Source organism: Pygocentrus nattereri, chromosome 14 (assembly GCF_015220715.1).
Source record: "Pygocentrus nattereri isolate fPygNat1 chromosome 14, fPygNat1.pri, whole genome shotgun sequence".
NCBI classification, from domain to species: Eukaryota; Metazoa; Chordata; class Actinopteri; order Characiformes; family Serrasalmidae; genus Pygocentrus; species Pygocentrus nattereri.
Genome location: NC_051224.1, coordinates 33,387,399 through 33,406,004, shown reverse-complemented (window position 1 = coordinate 33,406,004; position 18,606 = coordinate 33,387,399). Strand labels below are relative to the sequence as shown.

The following is an 18,606-nucleotide window of genomic DNA, read 5'->3' as shown; positions in this document are numbered from 1 at the left end:
AAACAATGCCACTGTGACGGTGATTCACACCTCAGATCATTGACAGTTTTGACTGTTGTTGGGTTCTAACAATCAAAGTGATGTCACGGCTTCTTTTCCATTCACTGACTGTACTGAAATATATGAAAGCACAGTTCGAGGAGCACAGACTCAGAGTATAAAATGAGCGATGCAACTGGAGGAAACATACCCACTGCATCTTCTGTGCACATCACCAGGACTCCAAAGATCAGTCTCAACTTGGTGTTCTGAGTTTTATAATTGCTTTTGTGAGAAAAGGGGGATGCACCTTCGTTTCTATATCACTTCCGATTTTCTTTCTAAACAAGAAACCGCACACTGGACAGAGAAACTCTACACATCTGAAGTTGCATGTTTTTAATGGTGGAAAGCCTCTTCCTTGAAAAAAGTTCAAGCTCCTTCAAGTTGCCAGGCGATCTTTTCTGCTCTGTCTAATTTAAGTCATTCTAGAGGTTTTCTATGGAACTGATGTTTAGACTTTGGCTAAGATGCCAAAGTGATTTAACACATCTCTTGGTTGAATCAGATGATTTAAATTGTTACCATGTTGCCAGCAGGTTTTCTGCCAAAATATCTTGACATTTGGAACTAATAGTTATCTGGTCTATCTTGACTAGAGCCCCTGTCCTAACTGAAGTTAGGTTGGGACAAATGTCTGTCAGGACAGTCTGGTGGAAAAGAAGCAGTCCCAAAACAAAATGCTTACACCACCTTGCTTCACTGTAGGCAAGATATTCTCCAGTTTGCTTGTTCTCAAACTGGTCCTCAGGAAACCCCAAATGGCTCAGATTTTCCTAATAATTTCCCAATAAGTTAGATTGGGGCAATTATATATCAGGATATTCTGGTGGTCCCTGAGGACCAAGTTGAGAACCATTGTTTTACTTGAGCTGTGTCTAGTGTGCCAAATATATATTTTTCAAATTTAGGCCAAAGACATCAGATGGTTTTTGCTAATTTCATGCATTTTTACAAGATTTTGAATGGCTTGGATAACCTTTTCTTTGAAAAAAAGGGAAAAATGCCTTCCAGTTTTTCTCCTATACCCTAAAGCTCAAACATATGCAGAATTTGGGTTTATTATTGTCACATGCAATTTTCAGAACCAAGGTCACCCTACAGAAGCACCAGGAACAATTCAGAGATAATAACAAATGTCAATGGAAATTCTTTATTTAATAAATACTGAAAAACTCACAATCAACTGCTTTCCATGCAAAGATGGACAAATGACAAATACGGAGATGAGCAAAAACGAGGCTAAAGGAAACATGAAAAAAGGTCACAGTGCAGTAGAAGACATTCAGAACAGTCAATGAGCTTCAATTATGACATCCTCTGCAGCAGCTGAAGATGTCCTGAAGATTCCACCATGCAAGTCTATGGAAAAGTGAACAACTTTGAACCGTGAAATAGAGAACACACCTCTCAAAAAAGAAAAAGAACAAAAGGAATATGAAGAAAAAGAAATAAAGATAGAAAACAAGGCATAAAGCCATACGAGGCTGAAAAGGAGAACAGTGTACAGTGTAGAAGCTCTTTAACTGTGTAGCAGTAGCAGTGTAGAAGTGAGTTTAATTATGCTCAGCCAATCAGCTTCAAGCATGTTATAACATCATCAGCTGTGGCTGGCTTTACATAGTGAACTTTCATGCATGTAGCTGCATGATGTGGGGGCACTGACAGTTACAAGAAGCAATTCAAAGCCAAAGCTGTATGCAACACGTTTGATTTCACTGCTAGACAGCAGCTCATGTCTTTGATACCCTGTATCTTTCTAGCTTTAGACTTAGCTTATCTGCAATACGTGAGTGCCATTTTCAACATTTTTGTTGAACATTGTTCTTTTGGTATAAATTTGCCAGCTGTCATTGCCAGTCATTCTCTATATCTAAATATATCTGTCCTTTATCTATCTGTGGTTGTTTACTATACATTTAATCTTTTAACCTGCTTTATGTCTGTTAAGCCTTTCAGTATCATTTTAACTAGCTGCTATAGACCACTTCCTATCCTACACACATCTTAGTCTCCACTTCTGTAATAATGTTCATCTTTGGAACCTAAATAATTCTGAGTTGTGTGTAAAATATATCACATATAACACTATTTACATATATCAAATTATATGTAAAATGTGATATCAAGAGACAAGAAAGTGCAGCCACATGGATCATGAAAACAGACTAATGAAGAATAAATGGTGGCACAAGCAACTGTTTAACCAGCTGTTTGCATTAGCTGGCTAATTGATGCAGCTGTTGGCAGAAAAGTTAACTTTGAGAAACTCACTTGTCGTGGCTCAGAGAACATTTATTAAAAATGATAAACTTCCAAACTTGAGTTAGTCTTTTTCAGTTGCCCAATAAACCATCTCCTGTTTAGCTTTTTCCTGTCCACTATTGAGGTGGAATGAGTCACTTCAAATCGCCATGCATTAACAGCATTTTATTCGGTTGCTCCATGAAACTTTCTCTGAAAGTTGAGATGACTTGTGGCTGAGTTTCATGTGAGTTGCAGGGCTTCTTCACGTTATGCAACCCAAGTGCAATTTGGTCTCATGTAGGTTTCAAGCAACTAAAGTTGCAGGAATGTTTCACCATGTAAAGCTAATATTTGAATTCAAACTGTGAGATGATTCCACCATGCAAATCTATGAGAAAATCGTTTTTATTTAAAATAGTTTAGAAAGAATAAAAGTTAAACACACATCTCGCTGAAATAATCTACAACATGGGATTTGAACGATGTCCTTTTTGTGATCCAGGTTGGTGTACAGAGCCTCCAACACTTCCTACTGCTTACCTAGCATCACAATGGAAATGGAAACTTTAACATTACAATGCAAAAATAGCATCATCTTCAAGATTTAGCCTAAAGACTGATGTACACAATTCCTTGCATATTGTGTGCAGGGTCTTGTATAAGCCAGTTTTACAGATATATCAAAACAACAACAAAAAACTAATAAGTAGGAAAATAGCATTTTCTTACCATTTCAAAGCATTTATTACAAAACTGCTTAAATATTTCAGTTATTTATTCACAGTGTTAAATCAAAATAAAAGACTGATATCAAGCAAATGAACTAGTTTTATTTAACTGCAATACCAAGTATTGATTTGACTTGAATAAAATTAGTTTAATTGCTTGTTACCACATGAAGTCATATTTTAGTGGGGGGGTACATTAGCTAGCCTTTGTGACCTCATAAGTGTAGTGCTTCTGATCAATGACACTGTGTGGCCTTGTTTTAAACTGTTCTTTAAAGAATCATGTACGTTATTTTAAGTGGTTCTTTGACTTGTCACTTCAAATATCTGTGTTTAATTTAGAATGGCCAAAAAAGTGTTTGTGAACCCCTGTTAGATTAATGAAAACAAACTAACAAACTAGCAGAAATTAACATTATGGGAGAGGTGCTTTTTTTCCTGTGTTGTGTTTTGACCAAATTTTGACATTTAAGGCCAGAATTGAAGGCCTAGCCCAACGTATCATGGTTTGCCACTGGCCTTTACAAAAGACCTTTTCAATATCCACTTTTCAAGGATTTATATGCTCTTATACTGATGCTTATACAGTGTAATAAACACAGATCTCTTACTTTCTGCTCTTCTTTAGGGCTGTTTGGTGCTCTGTTTTCTGTCGATTCTGCCACAGATGAGAAAGCCTGCTAACAATGACAGCAGAGCAATGACCTCCAAAACCCACACAAACACAAACACCAAGTCTGAGAGAAAGAGAAAGCGAGAGATTTCCATCAGAAATACTGTTTCATATAACGTTTCATTTTGTGTAGAATTTTAACAAATTTCTTGCAACCAATTAGAAACACTCAATGGAAACAAATTACATCGTATTATTTGAAGTGAAATTACCTTTGTAATGTGATGGCTAGTAAGTTACGTACTTCAATACAAATGAGGGACAAAGGAGGAACATGAATAAATCAGTCGAGAAGCATCATGAGTGCAGAAGCTTTCTGATATGAGTACCGTACAATAGAATTAAGCACCGCTCTACCATGGCTCTGTAGAGTGTTTAAAATACCGAGTAAACCTGGTTGACATCAATTTAGAATCAAGATGGCAAAAGATCTAAATGACTTTGAAAAAAACAGGGTTTATTATTGTGCCACGGTGTAACGGGGAGCGAGGAGGCGGACGCATATGCGGAGATAAGCGAGATTTATTAAGGGCAAATCCAGGGTCATAGTTCAAACGGTCCAGGGTCATAGAGCTAACACGGATTGATCAGGGGCCAGACATGACAAAATGAACACAGGCATAAACATCCAAACAACACAGACAGAGATTCAAGCATATACATAAGGGTAACAAGGGGCAGGTGCAAACACAGGTGGAGACAATCAGGGGTGGAGTCATGAAATGAGGGGGCAGGACTAGAAAACCAAAACAAATGCACATGGAAGATCAAAACAAAGGGGCACATGGGGTAGTGGGAGGAGCCAACCCTGATGGATGGCAGGAGCTTCAAAGGCAGCTCAATTGGCTATCATTTTAAAGGAACAGTGACTAAAGTGACATCTGTTCTTATATCTCCTGTAAAAAGCATTTTTAACTATATTCTCCACAATCAGGTGAGTGCATGTTCAGAGGTGTTCAAAAAGAGAACAGTACAGGCCAGAATGCTGAATCCTACATTAAGGGGGTCAGTGGCTCTGTGATGAAGAGGGAGAAGGGCATTTTGCTGGCACTGTTTAGGTCTGTTATTCCCCGTAGATGGAGGGTGACTGCAAATTAGTACATTCACTCTGACTGATCACCTTTATCTTATGCAAAAACATTTCTATCTTGATGGCAGTAGGTACCATTTTCACAATGCTGCCATCTGCAAGGCATGAGGGGTTTTATGATGCAAGACATGTGCAGTGAGCTTCTATTATTAGATTACAAACCAAGAACACAAACAAATTGAACATGTCATTGAAATCTCCATTATTACCAACTGAAAATTGGATTGAGCTCTCTACCTCCATCATTACCAGCTAAAGGAATATGCATTGGAAGAACCTCCTTTCAGTAAATTTCCAGAGACTTCAAGAAACTTTAGCAATGCTGTAATGGCAGCTTTTGGAGGCACAACATCAACTAGCATAGCACAGCCCAACTTGGATACTTCATGTTGGCTTTCAGTACATTATATGTACAGAGGGAAATATATGTACTGAGGAGATCTTTTGAAATTGTGATCTGATCTTGATAAATCAATCATCCATCCATCCATCCATCCATCCATCCATCCATCCATCCATCCATCCATCATCTTCCGCTTCTCCGGGGTTCGGGTTGCGGGGGCAGCATCCTGAGCAATGAGGCCCAGACCTCCCTTTCCCCAGCCACTTCCACTAGCTCCCTGGGAGGGATTCCGAGGTGCTCCCAGGCCAGCTGGGCGATATAGCTGCGCCAGCGTGTCCTGGGTTTTCCCCGGGGTCTCCTCCCAGGTGGACTTGCCTGTGACACCTCCCAAGGGAGGCGTCCAGGAGGCATCCTAACAAGCTGCCCGAACCACCTCAACTGGCTCCTCTCGATGTGGAGAAGCAGCGGCTCTACTTTGAGTCCCTCCCGGATGACTGAACTTCTCACCCTATCTCTAAGGGAGAGTCCAGCCACCCTGCGGAGGAAACTCATTTCGGCCGCTTGTATTCGCGATCTCGTTCTTTTGGTCATTACCCAAAGCTCATGACCATAGGTGAGGGTGGGAACGTAGATCGACCAGTAAATCGAGAACCTTGCCTTATGGCTCAGTTCTTTCTTTACTACAACAGACCGGTAAAGAGCCCGCATCACTGCTGACCCAGCACCAATCCGCCTGTCAATCTCCTGCTCCCTTGTACCATCACTTGTGAACAAGACCCCGAGATACTTGAACTCCTCCACTTGAGGCAAGAGCTCATCCCCAACCCAGAGAGGGCTCTCCACCCTTTCCCGCCTGAGAACCATGAGGATCAGTACCTCCAAATCCGAGATCATAAATCAATCAATAAAACATAAAACAATAATAATAATAATAATAATAAAAAATCCATCTTACCAGGGCACTGGTGTAGTTCAGTGGTCTTGCGTTTATGGCTAACATGATTGTACACGTGGCAGGTGACATTTCCAACATCATCTTTATCCAGCAAAAAAGTCATGTTCCCATCAGCCAGTTGGTGTCTGAGTGCGATTCCACTGAGAGTCCAGCTGAAGTGCAACTGATCTCCGTCTGAGGGACAAGACACTTCTCTTTTTCTGAAATAGCAGCTGTCTGTCACTTCTGCTGAGGTCACTGCAGCTGCAAAAATATTGAACAACAGCTCAGTGTAGATATACAGTAAGTAATGGCATTCCTCAAGGTTCAAATTTAGGGTCAATTCTATTGAGTACTTATAAATATGTATGCGCATCTATTTCTGACATCTTTAAACACTATTTCACACTGTTCTACTGAATCTGTACATTGAATTTGTACATGCAGTCACAAAAAACATTGCAGTGCTTTTTGGGTGCCCTAAAATCTGCTATTCACAAATAAAAATTAGTGTTAAATGTTCTTTTTTTATATATTCCAAAATTGGTTTTAACACTCTGAATATCACTACCCTGAAGGTATCTAACATTGAAAGAGCTGCTTTCTCCATGAACAAAAGTAAAAGTATTACTGAGGCAACATATTTGTCTTGTTACTATACACAAACTTTTACATCTTTTTAAATTTCTTTAACAGTTTGTCTTCCATTCTGTTTGAACGTGTTCTAGTTTTCTGTTTTCTACTTTTATATCATCACAACATTATTTGTCATTATCGTTTTCAATCGATTGTTTGGTTAACAAGGCTAGGCTACATTGTAAATGATGATCACATGTGTGACAGAGGTAGGTTGAATAGTATTTTCTACTATGTTCTGTTTTTAATTGGAGTTCCACAAACTGGCACAACATTTTTGGGCTTTGGCTTTATATCCAGTTAAACTTTAAGCTCAGCCAGTTAAAATTAACATTTAAAATGGGATTTTCAACCTAACCTAGCATTTATAGCTGAACATAGTACTTGGAGAACAATTTTGAGATGAGGTGCAAAATGTATTGATGGAAAGGCATGTGAACTGCTATCCATCACATGATGGAATATGGCATAGAATAACTTTAATATCATAGCATGTGCAATAAATGTTTTTGACTTGTGAGTTTTAGGTTATGCATTTTCTGCATTTATGCATGGGTTTTGTCTGTTAAGGGCTCTTATTGTGAAGGCAGTTCAGTATATTTTGTAGATGTGTGTTGTGATTAGAGGTTGAGTAGACCTACCTTCAATAACCAGCTGGAGATGATAAAAGCCTTTTGATGTGCCTTTTGAATCAAATGTATCTAAAGTGTATCTTCCTGAGTCTCTTTTCTCTGCACTGCTTATTATCATTGTTCTGTTATCAGTAACAAACTGCCATCTTGGGTGATCGAAATGGTTTTGTGTCACTTTCTGTTTCCTAAATTTGAAAATGCGAGCAATATTGACGCTGTTGCTCTTCTTTAAGTCTAATTCATCCTCAGATGGCAGCTGCAGGTGCAGTGGGTGTCCCACCGCTCCATAACATGGATCACTCTGATAAAATCTGCAAACAGGGATTCCTGAAATCAAGTCTGCAGAAGAAGAAAAGCAGAAACACCTCATCATTAATCTGACAGATCTAAATGTAGTGTAGTTCATTCACTTCTACACCACCTGTTAAGAATTGACAATGTTTCAATAAGGAAATCAAAGTGTGAAAATGTCAAGCAGTAAAAAAACTGTTTTATTTGAAACGTTTAAATGATCATCCAGTGTATTAGGCTTCATTTGCTGTTGGATGCACTGTTGCTATTTGGAGTGAGCGCTCATGTTTATTCAGAGCACAGTTCATATTAAGTACCTACGACAAATGATTGATTCACGGCTCTTGTGTTAAGCATTTTCATGGTTGTTTTCTTCTTCCAAAATGTTGTTTTGTAAGACAAAGAACAGAGTAGATTGCAGATATAGCTATGCTGTTGCTGCTGCAAGACCAGGGTAGCTTCTAGCTACTTTGGTTCCTCTGCCCTCTCATCCCCTGACCATTTATTGTACTGTCCATTGTGTCCAGGGACACAATGACAATGAGGCTCTCAGAGAAAGAAGTGTTCTGATATCCAACTTATAGAGGATGCCTATTAACTCACCCACTCACATACTCAGACACACATATAATAATTCACTCATTCACCCACATCTAACAAGACTGTCCACAATTGGGAGCTACTAGTAGGTTTGTTAGTAGGTTCTGTGTACAGTATGTCCAGACCAGCAAGATCTCCTATGGAGTACTACATGCTATACTTTAGATCAGTGACTGTGTCCTTAACTGTGTTGTATGTATTTATGACTAAATGTGATTCAGTAAATTAATTTGCAGGTTCCACTCAAAGAAAAAAGATTAACTTTGAGAACTAAACTCATTATATGTTCATGGTACCATGCAATGCAATTTTCGCCAGGCCACCTAGAATGCATTGTATGATAGAAGTTACCGACCACTTAACTGTCCATGGCCTATCTTTGGGCCAGAATCTGGACTTTGGACACCCATGACATAAAAGCATTGTGCATAGTTAAATGGCTTTTTTATACATAATTTTCTCAGGTGCCAAAAACTTTTTGCTAGTACTGTATAAGTGATGTAATGAAGGAATTCCCCTAAACATGATGTCTGTTCATCACTAGAAAGCAGTTGTTCAATCTTTCAATCCATCTACCCAATCAATCAACCTTTTCAGCATCTTACCAGGACATTGGCCTAGTTCTGTAGCTTTGTCTAAACGGCTAATATTATTTTGCACATAGCAGGTGACATTTCCAGCATCATCTCTATCCAGCAGAAGAGTCTTGTTCCCATCAACCAGCTGGTATCCAAGTGCGAATCCACTAAGTGTCCATCTGATGTGGAGCGGGTCTCCATCAGATGAACAGGAAACTCTCCTCTTCAAACTGGAGAAGCAGCTGTCTTCCACTTCCACTGAGGACACAGCAGCTGCAGATAAGATTGCAACTCGGTTTAGATTACAGCTTATTATAGCTCAGTCTAGATCCTAGCTCAATTAAGATTACAACTCAGTCGAGATTACTGCTCAACCTAGATCACAGCTTGGACTACGTTACAGCTCAATGTAGATTGCAGCTCAGTTTAAATGACATTTTAGCATAGCTTACATCTTGACTTGAACTTAGATAACAGCTCAGTCTAGATTACAGATCAGGCTAGATTATCTAATTCTAGATCAATGTTAGGGGGTGGGGGTGGGGAGTTTAGTAAGGTCCATCACTGTGATGATGACAACCACCAAGTAGCCAACCCAGTACCATAATCTCAGGTAATAAACTAATTATGGCCTACTTAAATTGACCTGAACACTATTGAGATGCTGTGGCAGGACCTGAAAATGGGCGGATCATACAGCCCTCCAGTGTGGCTGAATTAAGGCAATTCTTCTCCTCGGATGCAGTTGCTGCTAAATGTGGCACAAATTTAAGAGGTAATCACCTTTTCACATGGGTGATACAGGTACTGCAATGCTTTTCATGTTCTCCTTGTCTTATATTACATTTTGTACGGGGGGTCAGAAACAATTTAGTGTAAGACATTTGCAAAAATAGAGAAAATTTAAACAGAGCAAAGAGTTTCTCACAACAGTGGTGGGTGAAATCAGGAGGGGTCAAGTATTTTGTTCACATTGTTTGGTCATCTGAATTTCCCTACCTCCAAATTTGTACAATACTGAATGAAAGAACTGAAAATGCATCACTCTAGTTCACTATGAAAGCCATGATCAATTCTACAATGGCATTTTCGGGGACATTTATTTCTGAAAATACATTTACCTCAATCAACCTCTTAAACTCCCAGCCTTATTACACACTAAGGCTTACTTTCCACTAATTACAAGGACTTCACTGCAAACTGGTTGAGCTCTTCTTAGGCGAGAGGAGTGTATAATAAAACCCAGAGGTTAAAAGTTGGATTAAGTGAATTGAGATTAGGCTAATTCACCAAAAACTGAATTTTTTATAATCTTTTTAACTTATCTTTACCGGGGTCCCAATAAATTTGAAAGGGATTGGTATTTTGCTTTATATAGCATACTGTAGTCTTATTTGACAAAACTTAGTTGTGTAGTTATACATTCTGTAGCTATGTGTTGTGATCAGAAGCAGTGAAGACTTACCTTCAATAACCAGCTGGGGGTAATAAATGCCTTTTGATGTGCCTTTTGAATCAAATGTTTCTAAAATGTATCTTCCTGAGTCTCTTTTCTCTGCACTGCGTATGTTCATTGTTGTTTCTTTAGTAACAAACTGCCATCTTGGATAACCTGGATGGTTTTGTGTGATTGTTTGGTTTCTATATCTGAAAATACAATCAGCAGTTTCACTGTAGCTCTTCTTTAAGATTAGGTCATACGCAGATGGCAGCTGCAGGTACAGTGGTCGTCCCACAGCTCCATAACATGGATCACTCTGAGTAAATCTGCAATGAGGGTTCGGAGACAGCAAACCTGGAGAGGAAAACAAAAAGGTATCTGTCATTAATCTGGTACAATCTAATACAATCAGATTAATCCCAGCATTTAATTTGAAAGACACCCTATTATTAACAGCTGTAATTGAATGAGGTTTAATTGACAGTAAATAATAAATGAATATTTCGATTCAAGAAGTGTCACGATTTGCCCCTCCCAGTCATCCATGTGCTTTTGTTTTGGTTTCAGTCTTCCATGTGCTTTTGTTTACATATCCATGTGCTTTCTTTGTCCAGCCCCCTTGTTTCTTGTCTCTGCCCCTGATTGTAACTACCTGTTTTCCACCTGTGTCATGTTAACTGTCATTATCCCTGTTGTATGTGAGCCCTGTGTTTTCCCTAGTCCCTTGCTGGTCTTTGTTAGAATGATTTAGTATGGTCTGACGTGTATTGTCCAGTGTATTGTCCAGTGGATGTTTATGCTTGTGTGCATTTGCATTATGTCTGTCCCTCCTTATCTCTATGTTGTCTCCCTGACCCTGGACTGTCTTGACCCTGATTCTGGATTTGCCCTTAGTAAATCTCACTTATCTCCGAATATGCATCCACCTCATTATCACTCCCCCATGTAACAAGGAGGAAGTCTATATATGTTTTTTTGGATAACAGCAAAAGCTTAAATCAATATGAATTTAATTTAAACTTATGATCACACTTCTGGTCACTTGCCTGCATTTTTTTAGCAGTGGAAAACACTCAATTGTACATCCCTAGGCAAGGCATGTTTATTTATATAGTATCTAATAACGCTGTTGAACAAAACCTTGTATCTCCAAAATGGTAACTTTTACATGCTCTACTTTTAATGTAAGTCAATGGAACCAGACTGTACCAAGTAATTGTGTGCCATTTCCATTCATCATGAAATTTACACACAATGTCAAGTACAACAGGCATTTTCAAATTATGTCAAAAACTGAACAACAACAAGAATGGAGATGCGAAGTTTTGTTCCGACAACAGGGATATAATTGTTTATAATTTATAGAATTGTTTATAATTTATATAATTTGTTTGTGTTCATAAAAGCTGCTGTCAATTGTTCTCCTTGTGTCACTGTATTCTCATTATCAGTTTCATTCAGTTTACATTATGTACTGTTCATCAAATCAGTTTGTACATAATGTGCTGTATTAAAGGTTGTCATGAAGGCGTTTACCCTGTTTTACCAACAAGACTTTTCTGGTTATGAAAAGATGCATCATACTGCAGAATTATTCTGTGATTTGCCAGATCTTTGGTTAAGTGACCATGCAACAGCACAGGCAAACTACTACAGGGGTATAGTAATTATACCCCTCTTGTTACAATTACTAAACTCTTGTTAGGAAAAAGGTAGTTCATACAAATTGGATTACCACCGTGTTATTACACATTTGTGATTCTATAAGAAAAGAATGTTGAAATATACACTCGCATAATCCATTTGGAACAATGACAATCACCAGCAGTTACATTGTTGTTGCATGTATTGTTAATGTGTAATTACACAGTTGTAACAGTTATATGTATCGTTTTCCTCATTAAGTCCAGTTTCCTTGCGTTTCAATTTACAGTGTTTTTGACATCCAACCAAATTCCTATCAGTGCTAATGAAACTGCCCACACCGATGTCTTTGTGCAAGTATCTGTACTCATCAGTGATCTCAGCAAATACCACCACACTATACCACACGACACACCGCCAACGAAAGAACAAACCTTCTAATATAATCTGTTATATAATGTAATAACATTCTTTTATATACACACATTTTTAATTGTATACACTTTTTTTTTTATTTTGACTCAAGTAATCTGACCACTCATTGGTCACCATAGCCAATACCACTACACCGTACCACACACCAGCAAACAAAGAAGACACTTTCTAATATTGTCTGTTTAAACTTCTTTTATATACATGTGTTTATTAAATTGGATATACTTTTTACTTTTACTCATGTCATGGCATGATAACTTTGAGTATGAAAGGGGATGTAGTGTGAAAAAGACAATCCACACCGTCTGGTTTCAACAGACCTCAGAACAGTACCCAGCCCTGTCTGGTGGGCGGGAGTATGAGATGAAGCAGGATTTTTGCCCCTGTAACGAGGGTACAAACCTAGGCGCCTAGTGGTTTTATGCTCACAATCCCTCTGACTCCCAAGATTTGTGTTGTTTGTATTTGTATTGTGTTTGTTGATATGGGTACGTCGTTTCCCAAACCAGAGCCGGATGAGAGACCTGCTGATTGGATGAGGCGATGTAATCTGGCCTACTATGTTGACCCGTTTCTCTCTAACCTAGCAGGATGGACTGAGAGTAATCCTCAGATTCCGCCATACCCTAGGAATGGGACTTTTGACGCAGGGTATTTGAGTTCTGCTCATAGAATGATTTATGAAGGTATTGGGGATCCGCAATGGGACCTCCCCTACATGAAAGAGGGTTATACGTCGTGGTATGACATAAAACAGGTGTGGGATGATTTTAAAAAGATTTTTACTCCAAAAAGCGTGCTGAAAACAATTCCGAAGCCTATTAAGGCCAAAAGGCAAGGCCCTAAATTGTCCCTGCCCTCAAACCAGGCATCATGTTGTAGTATGAACACCGTATCCCCTACTAGCCCAATGGCTCCTCTGGTAACAAATAATCCCGTCTTGCCACCCCCTTATCAGCCTCCGCCGCCTGCCGCTCTGGGGTTATACCCAGATCTTACTGCTCTTAAAGCTGATCTTAAGGCTTCTGATTCTGCTGCAAAGCCCAAGGCCAGACCAAACACCTCAGACCCATCCCTGTCTCTGGCTGTAAAGTCCCCAAGCCCGATGATGATGATTCGGACTTGGATGGGGAAAGAGACCCGGACTACGACCCTGGAACACGCCCCGATCCCCCACCGGGTCCGTGGACCCCGGGATCGGAACGGAGTTCCCTGGCTGTTGCCATGGCTTGGCAGTCCGGGCCGGAAGGGGTCGAGGTGAAACCGCCTGATGTTACAACCTTAACCAATATTGTGAAATTGCTGACGGACATTAACGTTGAACCTGTCCGATGGGTGTCTACTCTCATCAAACTAGTTAGATGTCAACAATTGGGCGGGCCCGATTTTCGTTTAGTCCTTAGTCTCGCCATGGGTCAGCAGTATGATGAGTCTGACTTATTGGAGAACGTTCCTATGCTCTCGCCTAAGAATGATCAACCAGAAAATAGACGCGAGAAGGTTACTGAATATCATTTGTGCTCTAAAAAGGACAAGGAGGCCAGCGCCGCCGGCGCTGATGATAAATCCCAAAAGCGAACGACGTATTCACTCACCACTCGCTATATATGGTCGGAACCTGATGCTATGGACAGGCTCCAGGCTTTGTTGACTAGATATCTGTCCACTCGCAAACAGCATAGGCAGGATTTGTCTCAAGTAACCTCATGTAAGCAGGAGAAGGGTGAGCCAATTGTTAAGTTTTGGGAAAGGTTTAAGAATGTTTGGATTTTCCAGGGTGGTATGGATGTGAATGAGAAAGACCCGAATGTTTTGCTCATTAATACGTTCATGAGTAACTGTCGTGCTGATTGTCAGCAGATGCTGAAAATGCAGCTGACTGATCGGAGTAACTTGAGAATACAGGATGTAGGGAAGAAGCTTCGTATGATGGAATCAGATGGGTTGTTTGATATGGCCCCTAACACAGTTCTGTTGCAATATCAGGGAAATCCAGGTTCAGGTCAGGTCAGATCTAACCGCAGGCCGGACAGGCCAGCCCCTGATAGAAAACCAGGGAACTGTCATTACTGTGGCAGGGAGGGTCATTGGCAGCCAGAGTGTAGAAAACGTGCGAGGGACTTGAAGGCAATGGCGAAGGGCCCTCCCCGTCCTCATGGCCCTTTTCCTCCACCTCCCCCAGTATAGGGCTGCCCACAGAGTCTGGTCCCGAGTGAAGCTTATTTTAGCACTACTTTTTCTTCTCTCCAGAACCACGATCTTCCCGTTATTTCGCTTAACGTGTCGGGCGTGGACAGACACTCCATGGTTACCGCCCCACAGAACCAGTCAACCACATTACGGGCAGTGGCTCATACTTGTCTATCTCCTGACTGTCTGGTTCTTACTCACTTAGATTACCCACATGCTAACTATTCACTTTCTCTTTCACAGGATTTCTGTAATAAGACTCGTGGTACTACTGATCTGCATACATGTTTCTCGGGTATACTGAAGTATATGCTCGCTAACCACTCCTCCAAGGGGCTGCCTTTAGCCATGTCAGCTGTGAATAGGGCCCAATTCCCGCTGTGCTTCGAGGGGACAGGCAGGGTGTTCCTGGGAGCCCTGTCCGCCTCCCTCTGTCAGCACATCCTCTCTCCCTGTAACTCCACTAACTTCGCTACCTGCTCTGCCCTAGCCCCGGATGCCCTAGGCACTACCGTTGCATCCCCTGTTATGGATTGGTATTGGGTGTGCGGGAGCCGGGTGTATGTATATCTCCCTGAAAATTGGGGTGGGCGGTGTACTTTTACACCTTTCAATTCTTCCCTGATACTTATCTCCCATAATCCTCTTGGTAACAGGCACATCGCCAGACGCAATAGGCGCTCTGCCGACGATGACTTCCCTCCCCCGGAACACCGGCTGAGATCCAAAATAGCTAAATTTTGGGACTGTTTGTTTCCCCAATATGGCATATCACAAGTTTGGAACCAATTGGAAATTACTCATTATCGTCTGGCCACCTTCACCAATGCTACGCGTGCGGCTATCCAGGGTATAAGAGATGAGCTTACCGCCCTCCGCCTCACCGCGATGCAAAACCGTTTGGCACTGGATTTGCTGTTAGCCAAAGAGGGCGGGGTTTGTGCCATGGTAGGCGATTCTTGCTGTACATATATTCCTGCTAACGATGAGGACCATGGTTCTATCGCCACGGCCCTTGACCGTATGTCACAGGTTTCTACCCAGTTACGGTTGGACGAGCATGGCGGGTGGGGATGGGGCCCTTTTGGTTCCCTTTTTGGTTCCCTCACGCCCTATCTCGCCATGATAGCTCCTATTGTATGTGTGCTGTTGCTACTGTTGTGTATGGGACCGTGTCTTTTCAGGTGCCTCATGGATTGAGTGTACGCTCTGGCCTCCTCACTCATCCCCCACTGGTCCGACTACGTCTTTATGGCACAGACCGTGCGACAGCCCGTCTACGCGTCATTGGAACCATCTTATGATGATGCTGTTTCTGTTTCTGTGTAGGAGCCTTTTTCACTGTTCTCTCTGATGTGCGTATTGCTTATAACCCGTCTTCAACGAGTTATAAAAGAGGGGAATGAAAGGGTTAACTTGCACTTTTGACTTACTGGATTTTGATGTTGAACTGAGCACATCCAGAGATGGAGAAAAACAACTCCATGTATGGACCAGCAGGTTACGACATATGTTAGAATGTGGTCGGGCCCTTCCTGGCTGCCTGCGTGCACATGGGACGGGCTCTCTGTGTTTATATAGAGGGGACTGCCCCTTCTTCTGTGTGCTTTATGAATAAAACTCTCATCTCTCTACGAGAGTGTTGTTCATTATTGCATCGAGAGCTCTCTCTGTCTTGGGACTTAGTAGGATTGCCGAGCAGGTTTATCGCTTCATTCTCTGGTTTCTGAGGGAGAGCACTGTTCTAGGAGACCCTTCCTAACAATTACCTTTCCCATTAGCGAGACAAAGAGAAAGAGATAAAGAGAGGGGAGCCAGAAAATGAAAAACATATCAACGGATACATATATTTATATATTTTATACATAAAAAATGTATAACATTATATAATTTTTTTTGGTTTGTGAGTGTAGTGCCATTCGAAGCAAAGGATTAGTCTAAAGTTCAAGTCAGTTTTCTGAACAATCTGAATGAATCCAACCTATATCCACTCTGAATGAATCTAACCAATACTCACTCTAAATGAATTCAACCAATACCCACTCTGAATGAATCCAATCAATCCTAGGGTTTTGGTCACATGATTTTTCTGTTGCGGCCATCATATTTGGCACTGGATTTCTGGCTTCACTGCTCCATAGGAACATAACTACAGGTAAAAAATGTCTAAAATGACTCATTATAATTTGGAAGAGAAGAAACATTACTTCGTCAAAGTTGATCAAATGGGCTGCAGTCCTTATACAGTTTCCCTCGAACTCCTGGCCCCACTTAAACTGGTGAAAAGCTACCAAATCTGTGGTTTCCTGACACAGTTATATTTATTCCATACACAAGGCACATTTAAATGGAGTTGCTAGTGCAGTTAGTGCAGAGCTCCCAGCTCCAGTTCTGCAACCCTGCACTGCACAAATTGTTTCCCTGGTTAAAACACATCATATATTTTTAACTAATTAATCCCATCTTGACCTGAACGAGGTGTACACAGCAGAGAAAAATACTAAACTACACAGTGCAGGGCGTTCTTCAAGCCTGACGTTCTGTGGTTTGACCTGTGTTGCAGGTGAATCATTCACCAGGCACAGCAAATCGAAGGCATCGCTCTAGAGAAGTCACTCCCTGATTTGATCCTCAAAATGCTGTAATGTGACGTACCCACTATGAATGAATCCAAGTTACCCACTTTAAATGGACTCAACCACTACCCACTCTGAATGAACCCAACCGCTACCCGCTCTGAATGAACCCAACCACTACCCACTCTGAATGAACCAAACCGCTACCCACTCTGAATGAACCCAACCGCTACCCACTCTGAATGAACCCAACCGCTACCCACTCTGAATGAACCAAACCGCTACCCACTCTGAATGAACCCAACTTATGTCCATGTCATTTAAACCATTATCATTAAAATGAGAAATATGTTCTGATTTTATTTATAAAGATAAGGTTAAATAAAGCCTTTTAACTAGCAAACCGAACTGTTCCAAAGACCGATGTCCCTCATAATGACATCAAGAACCCTTCCTGACCCTTTTAATTATATGATTGAGTTGACTGCTTCCTGCTTCTAAGATACTGTTGGTAAAGACAGTACAGTTCATCCACAAAACATGTGAAATGGTTCACATCTTTGCTACTAAAATGTTCAATAACATCCAATCAGATTTAGAAAAAAAGCTACCTTCCAACCTTCCTACCAAACATCACTAATCAATTTAACTCTGATTAGCAATTTTAAATCACAAATATTGTTAGCTAACTAGAAAGCTAGTTGCAAATATGCCCCTTTGAGTACACTTAGGAACAGCCAGTTAGCAAAACAGCAGACTAAATATCATAAATATACAAGGCTAAAAAAGGGACTCGAGTACGATAGCCTCACAGCCTATATCCTGTTTGTAGTCTGTTGACCAGGTCAGCCTATACAAATGTCATGTTCTGTTCATGCTGTAGTTAATAAATAAGAAACACTGTAAAGAAATATACTGTGATAATTCTATTGGCTAGTTATCATCATTTTACTGCTACCTGGTCAGCATATGCATCATTGGATGCTGTAGCAATCTAAACATGCAAGCAGACCCAACTACAGTCTGACCATACCAATCACTTGCATGCTACCAGAGGAAACTTACCCATCGCATCTCCAGCAAACACCACCAGGACCCCAAAGATGACCAGCATACTCGTTTAACTTTTCTCTGAAGATTCTTTCTGCTCAGTCAGCCCTTCAGTCACTCACTCTTGAACTACCAGACTGAAATTATAAATAGAAAAACAGGAAGTATCATCACATTTAAATGAGCCCAGTGTTAATAAAGGCACAGACTTTTAAAAGAAAGTTTTTAAAACTTTAAGACTTTTTGCACTTTTCTAGTTCCTTAGTTCCTGCAAATTTAGATGTTCACCAGATCCATGAAAAAAACACTGTGCTACTTTATTTTAGCAATCTGGTACCATTTTACAATAAGACTATCCCTATAAAGAGTTTATGAATTGGTCAAAATAAGTTTGATGCTTAATAATTAGGCCACAAAACCTTAAAACAATTAAGAAGTACTTATAACCCATGAATAAAAAGGGAACAAGTGAGCTGTTA

At 40.6% G+C, this 18,606-nt stretch overlaps 1 protein-coding gene across 1 annotated transcript in view; it reads right to left on the bottom strand.

Moving 5' to 3' along the window:
• Nucleotides 1-18,346, bottom strand: part of LOC108415874 — a 60,831-nt gene extending 42,485 nt beyond the window's left edge. The window contains exons 1-4 of the mRNA XM_037544698.1: nt 18,143-18,346; nt 10,257-10,586; nt 8,819-9,064; nt 7,332-7,661 (exon numbers count right to left, since the gene is read on the bottom strand). Coding sequence (XP_037400595.1) covers nt 7,332-7,661; nt 8,819-9,064; nt 10,257-10,586; nt 18,143-18,191 — 955 coding nt within the window. The 5' untranslated portion in view covers nt 18,192-18,346. The remainder of the gene's footprint in view (nt 1-7,331; nt 7,662-8,818; nt 9,065-10,256; nt 10,587-18,142) is intronic.
• Nucleotides 18,347-18,606: the final 260 nt, after the last annotated feature.